At 24.5% G+C, this 19,533-nt stretch overlaps 2 protein-coding genes across 2 annotated transcripts; one reads left to right on the forward strand and one right to left on the reverse strand.

Moving 5' to 3' along the window:
- Window positions 1–1,411: 1,411 nt before the first annotated feature.
- Window positions 1,412–16,887, forward strand: LOC112601701 (putative oxidoreductase GLYR1 homolog). Its single transcript, XM_025349440.1, has 12 exons — window positions 1,412–1,606; window positions 1,731–1,767; window positions 2,499–2,578; window positions 2,775–2,910; window positions 2,967–3,059; window positions 5,981–6,220; window positions 6,285–6,458; window positions 15,781–15,891; window positions 15,948–16,049; window positions 16,154–16,316; window positions 16,371–16,550; window positions 16,620–16,887. The coding sequence occupies exons 1-12, from the start codon at window positions 1,566–1,568 to the stop codon at window positions 16,817–16,819; spliced, it is 1,557 nt and encodes a 518-aa protein (XP_025205225.1). The 5' UTR covers window positions 1,412–1,565; the 3' UTR covers window positions 16,820–16,887.
- Window positions 9,577–11,441, reverse strand: LOC112601702 (leucine-rich repeat and fibronectin type-III domain-containing protein 5-like). Its single transcript, XM_025349441.1, has 3 exons — window positions 11,271–11,441; window positions 9,767–11,186; window positions 9,577–9,709 (listed from the first exon to the last, which is right to left on the reverse strand). Exons 2-3 carry the CDS (start codon window positions 11,173–11,175, stop codon window positions 9,622–9,624), a joined length of 1,497 nt encoding a protein of 498 aa, XP_025205226.1. The 5' UTR covers window positions 11,176–11,186; window positions 11,271–11,441; the 3' UTR covers window positions 9,577–9,621.
- Window positions 16,888–19,533: the final 2,646 nt, after the last annotated feature.

Below are 19,533 nucleotides of genomic sequence, written 5' to 3' on the forward strand. Positions count from 1 at the left end.
GTATACTTATAAGTTATAATGTACTAATTGTGGATTTTAAATAATAAATATTATAATTTATTATTCAAAATGCATAATTGTTTTTTCAAAAATACATTTTATTTCTTCAAAAAATGTGTAAAATTAACACGCATTTGACTAGGTGTTTTTTATTCATAATTATGTTATTTTTGAGATTCAAAAGTACTTATATATGTTTGGTATATATATATTTATATATAAATATCTAATAGTCTAAATTTTAGATTCATTATTATCTGCATTGAAATATTGTAGGTAGGTACGGTTTTTTTTTTTATCTAATTAATGTGTAACACTTGGATTGAATTTTTTCAAGAAGGTCTTTGTTTACAACGCATCAAACCCGTGTTTACTAAAATCAAATGATGCAATTTAAATTTGTAATTCGCAATTTAAACTACAATCAAGCTAACTCAATGGATAAAATTCCAATTAGCAAGGATCGGGGGAAAATTAAATTTTTTTATCATTACAGATTAGTGAAGAAAAATGTTTTTCTACAATTATTTAATTGATAAGCGTATATAATTTCAACTGTACTACTTGAATTGTTATTTATTTTTACATAGATATGAAAATTGACAAGAAGTGCCTTCACAAAGACTTAAGTTTCGTGCGGAGAAAAAAAATTTATAAAAACGGTTGTAAAGTGTGGTAACCATGATACATCGTAAGTACGAAGTCGTAACTATAATAACAATATGATTTCGGTACATCAAGCACGGTTGTCATCGATACTCGTAATCTCGTGCACGATAGATATAATACATATTGTATTTCCGGTCGGCGTGATTTTTAGGCGTACGGTCTCGCGCAGTCGCGGTTCCACTTGTAAATACAATGATGTCGGTCTATTTTGTTACGGAGCCGAAAAAAGTAACAACACTAACGACATTCGTTGACAATGATTACTATTTATATTTACAATATTTTTTATAATAAATTATAAAAATATATATCATGAAGAGTGACGACGTTGTTAGAAATGTAATAAATAATAACCGACGCGGTTACCGCCGAATACCGGGAAACCATGATAACAGTGTGTGATATATAACATATAACATTAAAAATTAAAAAAAATATAATGATAATATTATTACCCAGTCGACCGACGCTACTTTCGGTAAGGTTGGCGCGCGTGCCCGAGCTCGCGTGTGGCGCAATTTCTTGGCGTCCGTGGCTGTTTTTAAAATACTGTTTGTTGATGTTATACCTAAATGCGCGCGCGCGCCAACGTACGAGACCCAACGTTTTTGCCGCGAAAAGGACGCCGCGTCTGAATAACGGCCGCTGCAGCCATAGTGTTGGCTGCACTGGAGTCAACGATAACGTTCGTACGCGCGAGACAAGTGGTGGGGTGGCAGTTCGCTAAGCGTCCCCTCTTCCCAGTCAGACCACAACAACACGGACACGCCGCAGCCGCCATTATTTTCGACTACCGTCGCCCGCCGATGCCATATCGCCAGTTGCCACTCCGTGTGTTGGATTTTTTTAAAAATTTTGTGTTCTATTAAGCTGCAGAATATTTGTAGACATTAAAAATGACGACTGATTGGAAATACGAAGTTAACGATTTAGTTTGGTGAGTATTATTTCGCTGACGCGTAACTAATGGCCGGTGTTGTTATACTTACATATATAAATGAAAAAGAGCGCGATTTGCTATGACGGCGTCAATAATGACCGTTGTGTGTTTTTGTTCACAGGGCTAAAATGAAGGGCTTCCCACCATGGCCAGGACGCGTGAGTATTATTTCTGACTTTAAATTATTCCGTAGTATTAATTCTATTTTTTTTAAATATTTTTACATTATAATGTGTGTTGTATTGTTGTAATTGTTATACGCTCGTCGATTTATTTGTTTTGGTGCGTCGGGCGCATATATAATTTAGAAGTGATAACCAATGGTCCAATAACACCGATCATGAACTGTTGTGTATATGTCATTATTATAATTTAAAATTTTGTTTACTGCTGACTCTACGGATCCCTGTTAATTACTACTGCTATCCATCATGTTTGATTTATTTGGCCTGAATTTAGACTGTCAGCATGTGAAACGATTGTCAAACATATATGTCCTATGCACATACTGTATTGTACATGTCATAACTCGACAATGTTTTTCTTGTTGTTGGGTTCGCACTTGGAGGTATACTGGCCAATATTCTACTATTAGTATCTACTTAATATCTAATATTGTTCAATGTTAAGCAGCCTCCCCTGCTTGGTGTGCTATAGGTCACAAGCACACTGGCTTATTAGGATAATGCTGTAGATGTCTGTTATTATACATCCTTAAGACATTTTTATGTAGTGTTAATTTTTTATAGCTGTACAGCCTTTTCCAATTTTAATGTTTGATGACATAGTGCACACTCAGTTTTTAGTCGTACAATTATTCTATTTTATTTGTACTCGATTGATGTGATAGGTTTGTACTAAATTTAAAGAAGTATATTGTTTATTTTAGGTAAGCGAGCCAACTATCCAGCTTGCTAAAAAACCAAAGAAGAATTGCAAATGTATTTTCTTCTATGGAACTAATAATTAGTAAGTTTAAATCAAATAAGACTTATTTATTTTTACTGAATGGTCATTATTTAGTTAATGTTCTTAATAACCTCAACTGTTTAAAAATATTTCTATTTAAATGTTAACTATTTTGTAAAGATATTTGTCGTGTGTATATCAATTTCCAAAAAAATACTTGTCAATTATTAATGTCATTAAATTTTTTTTCTTATAGTGCTTGGATTGAAGTGGGATGTTTAAAGCCTTATTTTCAGTTTAAAGATACTCTAACCTATAGTTGTAAGACTATACATTTCAAAGACGCTTGTAAGGCTATTGAAGAATACATTTTGGAAAACAATACCAATGAAGTGAGAATTTTTATTAAAATTGTATTTTATTAAATTTATATTGTTAAATTGTTTAGGGAGTAAATAATGGATTATCTGAAGCTGAGTCACGATTTGAGAATTTAGTTCAAGACGAAACTCCTGCCTTCCAATCCGAGAAAACTAAAATGGTATGAATAAAAAAATATATAACAATATAACCTTAAAATAAAAACCTAGTTTGAGATGTAAATATAGTTTTATGGTTATCTCTTAAAACAAAGTTTAATTCATGATAAATGTTTTTAAGGAACCGTGATTTGTGAATTATCAGTTAAAAAAGCAGATGGTTAAATGTTCAGCATATTTGTTCTCTACATTTTAAAAATACCTTTAAACATACCTGTTTCTTTTGGTCTACATAGCAGATGGATTTTATTAATTTCTTTTATATAATTGTATATTTATGCTTTTAAAAAAAAATGGATAGGGCATTATCAATAAAGTCAATAAAAAAATTTGTCAATAGTGGTGTATTTATAATAAATGTGTATTAATACTACTTAATAAAAACTCATAGATTAATGAGTTTTTGAGTATATTATATTCAATAAAATAATCTAAATTTTACAAATATGGATATTATTTAATGATGAAACCAATAATTTAATGTATATTAGTAATTGTTTAATTTGATTTATTTGTTGAAGATAAATTATGATTATACATTTGTATATTTCTACTAATGTTTAAATGTTCCGTTTTCTATTTTTAATGAAAAATGTGTATTTGTAAGTATAAATATTTGACTAGACTATATACTTACAACCATTCAAACCTAAAATATTAAAAAAGTTGACTATTGTGCTATTAGTGATGAGAATTCTTAGTTTCATGCATTTGTTAATCAATCTTGATCATTTATATCCAATGCTAGATATCATATAATAAAGCGTTATGAATGTTTTAAATGAAAAAAAAAAATATGTAAAAAAACTATTCAGAACATTAAATTTTTAAACTAAGAAGTATCTATAAGGTCATCTGGTACATTATTAAATTTTATTTGTTAATTTAAACAAAAAACCTCTCATTAGATATTATTATACTTTATAATATTAAAATACAAAACTAACAATAGAATACAGGTCAATTTAATTCAAATAATATAAATTTAGAACTTCTAAATTTGTTATTTTATTTACTAACACAATCTACATATTAAACAATATTTTTAATAATAAATTATTAAAATCTATTTAATGAAGACAAGAAATAAGTTTCAAGGAAAACAATATGAAAAACGGCATTAGTTAAGCGTGTGATCTACCAGGCATTTAAAGGTTTAGTGTTTGATCTACCGAGAAAACAGTAAATAGCTAGTTAAATAAATATGTAAAATTATGTAATGAAAATGTAATTCAATTAAAAAATAACTATTTAATACATTTTAAGTTTTTTGTGTCTACAAGTCATTAGTATTAGTCAAAATATATAAGTTATGATATCTTCTAAAAAATGTATAAATAAATTATTCCTATTCTTCATTGAGCGGTATCAACATTCAATTAAATGGTATGGTAATAGATTTTCATTAGTCCCATGCATTTTTCTTAATATTTTAAATTTTAATATTGACCATAAACATTCTATTTGCATGTTAACCCTATTTACAGGATTCACTAAATTTTCAAAATGATAGACAGTTAAATGATTATAGCCACTATCATTTAAACTGGAGTATGATTTCCATAGTCATGAAAGGCATGTTTCCTTATTAATAGTAAATCACGGTGGATCTGTTAAATTACATGCTTTACCAATGCCATAAAAACTTATGATAAAATACTATTAACTCGTCTTTCAAAAAAAAAAAAAAAAAAAAACAATGATTTAATGTTTTAAATATACATTTGTAATTTATTGAAAAAAATAAGTAATGCGACATTTTATTTGCTACTATAAGAGTTTATTTATGAAGAAATAAATGAATCTAGATAACTTGTACTTTCTATCAGTATTTCAAAGCTTTATTATTTCTGGATGTATATAAGATTATTTAAAACATTAAAATTATATACTGTTGTTAATTTATACTTTTTAATTAGTTCTATGAATTTAGTATCACATTTATCTTCAGAAATGTATTTGAAATACAACAATACAAAAAAATAAAAATGTAAGGAGGTTAATTGAAAAACAAAAACTTTATGTTAAGTTAACACATACAAATATGTATAAAATAATTAATAAAGTGCACAAAAAAATGTACTTATAGATAGGAGTTATTAAAAGTATTTGTAAAAAATGAAACTAATTTTGTTTAAAAACCTTAGTTCACAATAAACATAAAAACTAAATTTTCTTATGAATTCATATCACCAGAGTTAATGTAATGAGCTGATATCTATCAGTAGTCTAGAAATATGAAATCAAAAAGTATATTAAAGAACCATTAAAAAAGTGGATTACCAATCCATTTTGTATATTAATTCAAATAAAGAATATAGAACATTAAATCTCAATAAATTTGACTATTGGTAATTCATTAAATAAATTAAAAATGTATTGATAATTGTAAATATATGTTTTTATTTATATTCAACATTTTTCAATCTTATTATTAGTTTGTAATAATTCTCTATTCTTTTTTTATTGTCTTTATCTTCGTTAGAGTTACATTTTTGGTCCTTCATTATTTCTTGCTCATCATAATGTACTCCAAATGTGATCTTCACTTATAATATTAACTTTTTTTAATTAAACTTAGCAATCCACAATTTTTCAGTGTATATTCAATCCATTCATATTTTTATGATTCATTGTATCTTTTTTTTAGTTAAATGCTATTTTAGTTTGACATTTGTTTCATTATTTCATTTTTACTTTTTATCTTAACATATGTTTCCCAAATACAAAAAATATTTTCTCTATTTCTTGATTATCTTGTAGATATAGTTTTTTTTACTATGATACTAAGATTTTAAGAAATATTTATTTTTAAGTAATTATTATGTCATGAAATTTAAAACCCATTGTGACTTTTACCTATTTACATGGTAATTTTTTCATGTTATACATAATATCTAAGTTATTAATAATTAATTTTTAGTCTAACATACGCAATGCATCATTATCAAGCTCTGAAAAAACTAAGAAGAGACGGTCCAAACCAGTTGGATCTACCTCTAATGGGCCTAAAAAAGATAAACCTAAAAAACCCCGCTTAAACTCGAGAGTGGGTCAATCTAGTAATAATACTGAGGTTCTTACACATCTTGGATTAACAAACAGCATTAGTCCAGTTCGAAAGAATAATACTTTATTGGACAGACCTGAAGTTAAGACTCCGGTAAATATATAAAAATAATGTATTTGTTTGGTATTTTACTATAATGATATAATATTGATTTCAGGAAGCCACCCAGTTAGATATTTCAACAATATCTAAATCATTAATGAACAAGAATATTTCACCATCAAAGTTGATATTTGGATTTATTGGCTTAGGCAATATGGGTTCAGGAATTGTCAAAAATCTGTTAAATTCTGGACATAAAGTTGTCGTTTGGAATCGAACTCCAGATAAGGTAAGAATTTTATATAGTTTTCATTAATTAAGTATATAAATAGTAGTATTTGGCTTCAATTTTGAAGAAACATCGTTTATAATCAAATAAAAATTATTTTATATTGTATACAAATATTTGTATAAAATTCATAAATAATGAATGTAACTATTTATTAATAATTTTATATTTTAAGTTAGTGATTTTCATTGAATTTAGCTACTTTCTTTTTTTTTAACTTAAGAATTCAATGCAATATTTTTGAATATTATTATACACTCTATTTACAGTAGAAAAAGTGCTTTGATTTTCAGTTTACGTATTATTTCTGGATGAAATGTGAACTTTGTTGGTACCTTTATTAGGTAAAAATTTAAAACTTTTAAGTGTTTTTTAATAATTAAAAAAAAACCAAAAATTAATTAGGGAATAATAGGAATTCTAATATAAAAACAGTTTTTACCAAAATCAATTTTTATAATTGTAATACATGAACAAATCACCATAGATATTTATAAATTTTTTTAAAACTTCATCAAACTTTCTTTTCGTTTTATTTAATTCATAAGAAATTATTATAGATACTTAAAGTTTTTACTTTATGTTAAAATTAACATTGTTTCTACATGGTGTAATCTTCAACTTAAAGTTGAATTTTTGAGTTATTTATAGACATTAGACAATTTTGATTTTTTGAAAAATTTGTTTCTATAAATATTCTGGCGGATTTTTTCGGAAGCTCGTTTTGGTTTTATATTATAAGATTGATAAAAAAAATGATTACTTTCTCAAAAAGCTTAATTTATTAATACAAGATTCCTCATAAATAGTTAGTACTATACCAAATCTAGAAAATTTATGATTTTTTTTATTAGATATTTTAAATTTTAATTTGGAAAAAATTCTATATTTAAACTAAGAACTACTATTTTAGTTATTTTATTACAATTCAAAAATGTGTTTTGTAGAGATTTAAAACTTTAATTAATTTTGTGATATTGCTTATTATACCATGAACCATGATTGTATTCAAATCATTCTATAGCAAGTTAGTATTGACCTTAAAGTTAATGACATTAATATATAAGTACGTACTACTATAATTCTTAAAAAAAAAAAGATTTAAGTTGTCTTACCTTAATATTTATAATATTAAAAATAAATCTTAAATTACAAAATCATAAAATATATTATAGAATATATCAAATAATAAAGGTTAACAATAGTGACATGCAAACACGTGAAATTAAGGTTAAATTAATAAAATCCGTGGCTTTAAATTTTCTGTGTATTCCAGGCATTACCATGAATTTTACACCTTAACTTAGTTCTCTATTTTTATTTCTAGGAGAAAGATGATTTTACTCATATCATAAATATAGATTAGATTAATTTAATTAACAACACAAATTTAATGCGTTGTATGTGCTCAACAAAGAAATAAAATATGTTGATAAATTATGAATTAATCTTCAAATAAAATACGATTAATATTATATTTGATATTTATAATAAATAGGGCTCGGATTTATATGTACATATTTTTACTATTACTTGATAAATTCGTTTTAAAGGATTTCTAATTAAATTAACTGTATTTTATTTTACAAATTTTTATATATTTTGCCATAAGTACATGATTTTATATATTTCTCAATAATTCCATTTTTTCCTACATATTTTGACAATTTGTTTATTTACGATTTATTAATAGCTATCAAAAGTATTTTCTACACTGGTTATTTTTCTGAATTTTCATTAAATGTAGAACTTACTCCTTCAGATATAATTAAAATGCAATATTGTCCAATAATATCAGTAGAAGTCGAAAGATCATTTAGTCAGCATAAGGCAGTTTTACGACCAAATCGAAAATTTTTTGAATTTGAAAATTTAAAAATGCATGTTATCATAAATTATAATCAAAATAATTAATATTTTTTATTTTATTTTATAGCTTTTTTATTTATAATTTTAAATTTTGTTTAATAATTTTATTATTTAAAATACAATTTGTTTCATTAGAAATTCATATGAATATATTAATAATAATTAAATAAATCATTAATAAAATATATATTTTGAGTTTTTTAACACATATATGTATATATTTTGGTTTCATAAATATATATAAATTCAAGCCCTAATAATAAACAAAATACATTTTCAGTTGATACCAATTAAATTTATTAACATGATTAACTAATTCACACATTTAAGTGTGATTATGACTCCGATATGTGTTCAAATGTTTAAGTATTTATTAATTTACGTATATTAATCTCATACGTGTTTTGTTTTGTTATTACATTCATATATTTATATAGAATAAGATTTCAGTAGTCAGACCTTTACTTATAATTATATTTTTTATCGTTGAATTCATATTTATCATATATATTACAGTCATTTAATGACAAGATAGAATCAACATGTATTATATAACTTAGCATATTATACCTACTTTTCCCCTTTTTAGTTTCCAAATCTTTAAAACTTCAAAAATTTGTAATGAATAATATAATATTTTAAATTAAAATTGTAATTAATTTAATTACCATAATATAATGGTATATTTAATAATATGAAAATATAACTTATCAATTTTTTTTTTATTATTATTATTTTTTACACATAAAACTAATTTTTATTGTATGGTAAATTCCAATTCATATTTCCTTTTAATAAGACTGATTCTTTGTCAGAATATTGATTAGTTTTGATCTACTGAAAAGATATACTACTAATTTCTTTGAAATCTTATAATCCATTTAAAATTAATATTAATAGTTAAATTCTTAATTTATAAATTTGATGCATTTAAAAAAAAAAAAAAATCGATTAGAAAAACAAATCTTTCAAGTAAATAAAAATTCTTTTATTGTTTCTTTTCAATGAAAATCTTAATTTATTTTATTATTTAATGGAACAATTATCTTTTTTATTTCTACAAACTTCATATTGTTCAAATATAAATGAATACAGTTATATTACTACTATTTTATTTAAATTATTTCAGTGTTTATGTGAGGAGATATATAAAATAAGTCTGTAAAATTATTAAAAAAATATTTCCATAATTTATTTTTGTACTATTTTAATAATATTTTTAACTGATTTTAGGTTAAAAAAAATTTATATATACCACAAAAAAAAAAAAAAATCATATAGCAATTATTTATAACTAAACATTTTCTGGAAACATTTTTGGTTTTTCAGTAGATCCCATTTCTGTTTCCGTTGGTTGATTCCTTTTTTTCATACAATTCAGTCTATAACAAAATTTTTATAAATATTTTTATGATGAGGTATAAAATATTATTACTAACCTTATTAATAATAACTTGAAAGCACAACATAATATAGTTAGCATTAAAAATCCTAATGCTGATGATATCCCCAATAACAGTGCATTTATTTTGATATTAAAAAATACTTCACTGTCTAGATGTACTTCCACTGTTTTAGAACTGTTTCCATATTTATTTGATACATAGCAAGTATAATTACCAATATGAGTTCTTAACATTCGTAGAATATGTAAAGATCCATTTTTGTCAGTTAAAAGTGATTGACTAACTATTTGATTTAGATCCCAATTGTGGATGTTTGGGTGGTGTACTATATCCATGTCGGCTTGTTTATTTTCATGAAATGTTAACCCACCTGGTACTAGCCAAGTAAATGCTGGCAGTGGATTTCCATAAGCCATACAATTAATGATTCCTTTTTTGGTTAACTGCAATGTAATACGACTGTTTGTGTAGTATATTTTTGGTGGACAGTTCTTTTCATTCAGTGTTTCAATAAAATTTGAATAATTTTCATAACCAACTACAGTAGTTGTTTCATTATTGAACCATTGGCTAAACCATCCATTTTGACAATTTGGCTGAATTTGTGTATTTGACATTTGTAAATATTGTAGGTTCTTAAGAGAAACAATACTAGGTGGTAAGATTTCAATTGTCCCACAGTTGTTGAGTTCTATAATTTTTAAATTTAATGATGAATCGATGAAATTGTTGTCAATCGATGTTAAATGTGTACAATTATTTAATAAAATACTATTTAGATATCTATGTACACCAAAGGAACTTTGATTAAGATTTTTTATTCCACAATTTTCAATACTAAGATATTCCAGTTTGTTTAAGTTAGTCATTGCATTTTCATCTAGAAAAGTTAAATTTGGATTCCCTATACTAAGGTTTTTTAAATTGATAGTATATTTGAATAAATTTTTTGATATAGAATTAAAAATATTTTTTTCTAAATTTATCGTTTTTAATGAGCTAGTATATAAGAATAAATCGTCTGATAAAATATTTAGTTGATTGTCAGACAAGTCTACATACTCTAAAAGAAGACAGTTATGAAATACATCATTTGACAATTTAAAAATGTTGTTTCTAGATAAATCTAAATACTTAAGATCATTGTGATTTAAGGCTTCCACTAATTTTATCTTGCTTGCCACCCATGTAATTTTCTGCAATTTTCCATTAGTAAACGTACTATTGTTGACAACTTTAATTGGAACGTTGTTGAAATGTAAAATTTCTGTCCCATTTGGGAGGACAAACACTCCGTCTTGGTCTAACGTCGCGTTTGTGCATAACACGGTGTTATTGACACATTTGCAAGTACTGTCGTTATCGCAAACTGTGGCCGCATCCTCTGCGTTAATTAATTTGTGAAGTATGATGGTTGTCAAAATAATCGTTAATGAATCCATTTTTGAGTTATCTGAAATATTTTATGTAAAATAGATACTGTTCGAAAGATATTACCTATATACATTCGTAATAGATAATATTTTCGTACGTTTACCTTTTTATGCGTTTTATATGCCAGTTAGATCTCATTTGTTCCGAGTTGCCAGACGCTTTACTCGGGTAAACTGTAAAAAAACGATAATCATAAAATGTCAGCGGCCGCGCTACGTTTGAAATGATATAGAATATGGATACTAAGTAGTGGGTACTAAGTACTGACGACAACTGTATTAAACGTTCCCAAGCCAGTTTTTCTGGTGTCAGTGCAGCCAATCGTACCAATGTGCTTCCGACTGTCCTATGGATACACTGTCGAACGCGTGCTTGTAACGATTTATAACGTTGTCCGTTATCCAGTATTCCAGCAATAAGTTATTAGAAAATTCAAAATACAGTAACCTTAATAATTAACTAATGATCTTTTTAATTTTCATTAAAAAGATTTAAGACTAGAGGCTCTACAGAGTTTAAAAACATTGGATATTTGAATAGATGATATTATAAATACCGTTGTTCTTTTAAATTTTCCCCTTCATTGATATTAAAAGGTTCGTTAGAAATATCTTAGTTTTCGATGATCATGTTTTAACGGCATTAGACTATTGGTTCCTTTACCGGTTATTATTACATTGTAACAAGTATTTAGATTATATTATTATCAAATGATTTTTTAAAAACATTGAATGATCATAAACTTTGTTTTCAATGTTCATAATTTTTTTTTCAGAACTCTTAAACCATAGCGTATAAACCTTTCAATGTAGTGATTTCTCAAAATATGTAAAAAATTGTATTCAGTTACCTCACGCATGACCCCTTTGAAACGTTATTAATTGGGCATCATTCATTTGGGCAAGAAATTAACCGATCGTTTTAGCGAGTTTATAAATTATTGAATAATAGGGAAGTATCATACCTACCTATACAATAATTTTTATATATTTACTACCTTTAACTAAATACTATTATTACATCGTTTCGGCTGATTTGTGATAACTATTTTAAAGTGTATATACATTAAAATGATGGGGAGAATATCAAATCGGAAAATTAAGAATAATAGATTATATTAAACAAATGGGTATGAGATACAATACTAATAAAAAAAAATTAATTAAGATAATAAATAAATTATATGACAATATAACACATTTTTAACTATATCAGTTAGAGTTAACTGAGAGTCATAACTCTCTAAAAATGGGTAGGAAAACGTATATTAGTCCAAACGATATGTATACATTTTCCAAACGATATATTATTTTGGGTTATTGGCTCAAATGAAAGCGGCCTTACTAATTTAAACCTAATTATTAGTTATATATATATATATATATATATATATAACTACAATATTCTATAAAACAAATATTGTTAATGTTGTTTTTATGGAATCAACTATACTTCAATTTTTAAGTGATCAAAATAAAAATCTTTCATATTTAGCTATCCTAAGGAAAACAATTATTTATCAATTATAATATAGATTTATGTAGCTCCTCAGCCAGTTAAAGTAATTCGAACTATTGTCTATCTGAACGCCTCAGTTGTGTGAAATTACATTAATTATTTAAATATTAAATAATATATTACATTATATTTTTTACATTTCAATGAATATAGTAAAATGTTATGATATAGTTTTAAATGCGTATTTACTAATATTTATTTTCGTATTAGGTAAAAGCTTCAACAGAGGTTTTTAGCTAAATATTAAAAAAAAATTTATATTATTATTATTAAAATTATATCATGATGCAAAGATATTTACTATTTATGGTTTAGGTCTATACTATGGAAACATTTACTAAATGCAACAGTATTCTCTTTGTCGAGGGCTTGATAAAGTGTAAGAAAATTGTTTAGGATCTTGTAAACTTCTATGTATTTGATAATAAGAATGCAGTTTTTGACTATATTATGCTCTATTGTTAAAGTTTCATGGTAAGTATCGCATATTGGTTGAGGTGTTGGTTTATTTCTGATGATATAAACATGCGTTAAATGGGGAGTGACCTATTCTAGTTTAAATTGTGGTTACTTTCTCTCTTCTTGTAATATCGGGAGTAAATTTAAATTTTTCACGTACAATTTAATACTTCACAGTTTGTTGGAGAGAGGTATATCATTTAAAATTTCTACTATTTTTCTATTATTTTATTATGGATAATATTGAAAGTTTCAGATGAGATTGATATCTTGATTTTTGTGAAGAACAGTGAAATTATGACTTTGTAGACTATTTGAATAATATTATCTCGTGTATTTCAAGTACAAGTACTCATTAATTACTATCTAATCAAAACAGAATATTTTGAATTACGTCTGTTTTGAGTCTCTACTACACCGTGTAGTGCTGTATCGTACTTCGTAAATGTATTTAATTAATACGTAGGTAACAATAATAGTAATGCATTACATGTTACCTTTAAAGGCGAATTTCCACTATACACGCTCGAGTATACGTGATTGAGTCCGTTACAAACGGTCTCCGCAATCGTTTCACAATGGTTAAATTAGGTAACTATGGTATATTTGTGCTGTGTCCATGAAAAATGTTGAGCTAAGTTCAACTATACGGTAACGTGGTTTATATTGTAATAAAATTGTATAACCATTCTTTTTTTATCAAATGCCTTCCGTGGACACCAATCATCTCAGTTAAGAATTTTTATCCACGTACACGCGAACTTGTTTAGTGAAAACCTAGCTTATAAGTTAAATTTATTTCAAATCGAGCTATACAAAGAAGTTGTGTGAGCCATGAAGTCGTCACTTTAAGTCAAATAAATATGTTTTAAAATACCGTCCATAAATATTTGATTGTTTAAAAAAGATCAAATAAAACTTCAAATAGTTTCAAAAGTTTCAAATTTTAATCTGTAACATGAAGATACTTCGCTTTCGTATTTCGGTCATCATAATTGATCAAATAATTAAAAATATTCAACTATTCTACTTTTGGTTATTTATGTAAATCTGGTTACTAATGACTAATAAGTAATGATTGATGACTAATGTAATCGTTTTAACTAAACAGTATTATATAAATTAATAAATAAGAAAATTTAGAATATTATTTTATAATCAGTAATTTCTCGAGTCGTGGTTTGCAGCCCATCCATCTCCGTATATTATGAAATATTTTAATTAATAATTATTATAAATTCATGTACTTGAAAGTTTTAAGGTATACGATTTTTATAAATTTTCGTAAAAAAATTAGTTAAAAATAGAATTTATATCATAATCTGATCAAGGTCGATCGGCGAAAACACGTAACACGTGAAATGTTATGTAATTAATCAACTGATGTAAAAATATAATTATATTATTATCGTCTTAAACACGAAAAACCACCATAAAATTATACAGTACATAATTTAAATGCTTTGTTAATTATTTGTAATCTGCTGCAGTATTGATTATTTTGTATTTAATTTTAAATACTTAAACAGCATTTTTTAGTATTTATGATAAATGAAATGTACATTACTACTATTTTATTAAGTAAACATGGATTATTATTGATCTGCTATGTACACAACAAAGGTTTTGTAAATTAAATTGTAAATATAATTTAACATTTAATCATTCTTTATGTTTCAACTTAATGATTTATTTAAATAATTGTGGTATGCTGATTAATCTAATATCTTACATTATAAGTCTAAATTACATTAAATTATCAAAACCGGTTTATAAGATTGTAATAATTATACTAAAATTATATAAACTTCCACATTGTTCATATATCATTTTATGTGTACTTCATATGTACATGCATGATACGTTTATCAACATAATATGTTAAACTTACATATTCATCCTTTTATATTTCTTTCTTCAAATCCCATTGAATTTATGTATAATTAATCGTTCCTTCCAATAACTTTTTCTGTCTTTATTTATATTTTCATAGGTAATCATAATTCATAAGTATTTATAATATTATAATTTATAACATAGAGTTGAAAAAAATATTTATGAAATCAAAATAATAATTTTAAACCCATAAATAAATCAACATTTGTACTTGTTGGACTTTATTTATGAATAATAGCCTTCTCACAAATAAAGTAATAACATTTTAATAGCATATTAACATGTTAAGACAAGTTATTTCTAATAAGATAAGCTGGTGACAACAGTGTAAATATTATTGAAAGACCTGTTTATGGTAACTTGTTCACTGTCTTTTACTAATCATGTCATTCCTGTATTAAATATTAGATAAGTACTTGTTTTTGTATAAAAAATAAAATTTTTATTATGATTATAATAAAATGATTTATAGTTCTGTTACATAACAATCATTTTATTTTTATGTTTATGAAATATAAATTATTATACTAATTATTATTTTCAGTCTTTGTCTTAGGTTCTTGATTAAAATCTTGTTATTTTTAATGTTTATAATCAAACATAATATTAAATATTAATCTATTTAAATATGGTAATTATATAATAACAATACGAATTGACATTAATCTCTTGTTAATGCATGAAGTACTTAAAGTATATATTTTTTTTAAATTACAAATACTTAATTTTTAATTTAACAGTGTCAGAAGTTTCAAGATGCTGGAGCAACTGTTGCATTAACTCCATCTGATGTTATAGGAGGAGCAGATATAACATTTTCATGTGTTTCTGATCCACAAGTTGCTAAAGATGTAAGGTTTTTGTTATTTTTTTTTATACAGTTATTTGTATTTGGTGACTTTTACAGATGGTATTTGGAAATTGTGGTGTACTTCCTGAAATAAATAAAGATAAAGGATTTGTTGAAATGACTGGTATTGATCCAGAAACATCTCAAGATATTTGTGAGGTTTGTTATCAAAAACATACTAAATATTTTTATCATAAACATGATATAATTTGTTAATGATCAATATAATTTATTTTATTATTATTTATTACTCATTATTATAGGCTATTTTGAGCAGAGGAGGCCGTTATTTGGAAGCTATGATTCAGGGAAGTAAAAAGGATGCAGAAGAAGGGCATTTAGTTTGTATGGCAGCTGGCGATAGATCTTTGTTCACTGATTGCAAATCATCATTTTGTGCGATTTCTAAAAATTCATTTTATCTTGGTAAATTTAATATTGTTTTATTTTATAAATTTCTATAATATAATTATTTCCTAGGTGATGTTGGAGCGGCCACAAAAATGAATTTGATTTTACATTCAATCAAAGCAGTAGCTTTAGCAGGATTAGCTGAAGGTATGGCTCTGGCAGATAGAGCTAATATACCGCAAAAAGAAGTGTTAGAAATTCTAGAAATGACTTCATTAAGATGTCCATTGTTAATAGAAAAAGGAACAGGTATCACGTGTTTTGATTAATATTTAATTTAATTTAATAATGTAAATTGTATATACCTGTTATTTATAGCCATGATGGACAATAATTTTCAAACAAATCAAGCTCTAAAACATATTCAAAAGGACTTAAATTTATCATTAGTGTGGTCTGATGTTTTGGAACAACCTTGTCCAGTTATGGCAAATGTAAATGAAGTATTTAAACATGCAAAACGTTTGGGTTATAGTGATCATGATACTAGTGCTGTATATATCCGAACTAAATTTTGATTTATAGAACTTTTTCATAATCTTAATTTTTTTTCCTTTTTTTTTTTTTTTTTTTTGACATTAATGACATTTAGCTGATGATTTTTTTTCACATAACAAATTATTTTGTTGGAAATATAGATGAATAATAACTATTATTTTTACTTAAAAGAAGAAAAGAAAATTGTAAATAATTAGAATTGTGAATATTACTTTGCATCCATCCCATTTATCTTATATTATAAATCTATTTTTTAAAGTAAATGATATAATTGTATGGAAAAAACATAAGTAAATGAATATATTATATATGTATATATATTTATGTATGTCTTGTTTGTATTGTATAAATACATATAAATATATATGTAAATGTATCTATATGTATTTCTATATAAATATATATATATATTAAAAAAGTAAAGAATCATTTTACTTGTTTATTATTTTTTTTTCTATTAATAATTGTTTAAATAGATGATTGATGACATTATATTATGTGAACAATTGTGTTACACAAAGATTTAATTTAAAATCGTACTTGGGATAAGTGAATATATAAAATGTTAACTTCTAGTAAGTTATGTAAAATTTAATTTAAGAATATTACATTGCTAAATTGATTGATTATTATAATTTGTATACTTATAATTTGTACATAGATTAATAGTAATTTAATTACTTTAAATTAGCTGTAATGAGTTGGTTAAGACTTATAAATTATTTTATTTTAATTTTTTTTTTTTTTTTTTTTGGTTTGGCTATCTGCATAGTAACAATTTAGGAGAATCTTAATGGTTTTGCCTTAGGTATAATAATTAGTTTTATAATTTAATGTTATTATTATTATTTTTTTTTTTTTTTTTGACATTGAGTAGTTTTAAAATAGTTTTAAATACTTAGGAATGTGTAATTCAACATTTTTACTTGCTTATTAATTTTATATATTTTTTTTTTGAAGCTTTATATTAAATTTAAACCAATAGATATCTCATTTTGTTTTTACAAATAATAAACTACTATTTAATTTCATATATTAATGATTTTTATATCATTAAAAAAATATTTGTTTAATAAAAAGACAAATCAACTCATAATTACTTATAGTAACAAATTTAATATTAATTTATAATCATTTTTTTTTCTTGCACTTCTATTTATATAAACGTTCAAACATATTCTCAATAATTAAATGAAAATCAGTAAAATTACAATAATTACTTTTGGTTTTTTAAATTTTAGTTAATTTGAAACAAATTTTTAATTATTCTATATTAAGTTACCTTAATACATAATATTATTTAAAGAAAATACTTGATGCTCGTTTTTATACTCCATTTTATTTTTATTTGTTTGGTATGATAAAATAACAGTTTAATATGTTTATATCATTTAATTATAAAGTAACAAATTTAAATTTATCTGAAACTATCGATCGTTTTTATAACATGTGTAAATTTTATTGACTAATAAGTATATAAATTATAAATACATTTTGAAATTACTGGTACAGAATATAGATTTATTATTTATAATAATATCATTTAATATTTGGTATTAAAAACGTGATAATTGTAAACTGTTCGGCATTCAGTTACGGTCTCACTGTCTTTGTCGAATTATGTTATTTTAAATACGGCGTTATAGTGATTTTAGTAAATCAAATGAGTGCTACATTAGGATACCTTTATCGCCCAAACAAGCAAACTATATTTGACAAATGTTTATCAGACATGAAAGATGCTTTTATGACATAATAATTATACATAAAATTACGATGAATTCTTATCAGACAAGAAGGATAATTAATTATAAATAAATTTATAACTATAATAACTATTAATATGGATAAATTTAAAGAATAAAATAATATTAATTAATAACTATAATAACTTTTACAAATGCAGTATAGGTCAATATGTATATCATGTAGATCGCACACTGGACTGAAATTGTATGTGTAGGTCGCACATTGGACCGGTGCCGAAAAACCAACAAAACAATAATTTTTTGAACTAATCAATCTTGTTTTTTTTATGTAATCAAAACCAAACCACTGTAGTCTGTAGGTACTTGAAATTTTTACCAAATGTTTATACTATCATTTTTTTAAATTTTTTTTTTTTTAATATTGACTAAAAATTATTTGCTGGATTTAAGAATTTGATGCAAAGCTCCTCATTAATTTTTAACTTCGCTGTTAAAAAAATATGAAAAATCTAACTTAAGAAGAAAATTACTAAATTATTTTGTAATTAGGAATTTATAAATAAATGTATTTATATTAGCAGTATTAATCTAACAAGTAACAAGTAGGTACTTATGATAAAAATGAATTTAATTGGGTTTGGATTTTAATTCCTTAAAAATACAGAATGTTAAAACCTACATTATAAAAATTTATTTTTAACAGCTTAAAAACGACATTACTGAAATGTTTTGTAAAATGGTGAATTATTTTTCCAAAAGTACTTTAAATTACTTTAATGACATTAAAATAAAATTCATTAATGCTTCTTTAGTTATTTGTAATTAAGAGAATGTCACACCCATATGTTGTCTTTGTCTTGCATACATGTAAAAGCAAATTTGTATTCAATAAAATTAATTTTAAGTTAGCCTTACTATTAGAGTGAATTTAGCTATAATTAGTTAATTTTTTTTAATATTTTAATTTTTAAGTAAGATATTATGACTGATATGATTATGTAAAATATTTTAATTGAAAACGCTCA

This window comes from Melanaphis sacchari, unplaced genomic scaffold (genome assembly GCF_002803265.2).
Source record: "Melanaphis sacchari strain LSU unplaced genomic scaffold, SCAv2.0 Contig7_pilon_pilon, whole genome shotgun sequence".
NCBI lineage: Eukaryota > Metazoa > Arthropoda > Insecta > Hemiptera > Aphididae > Melanaphis > Melanaphis sacchari.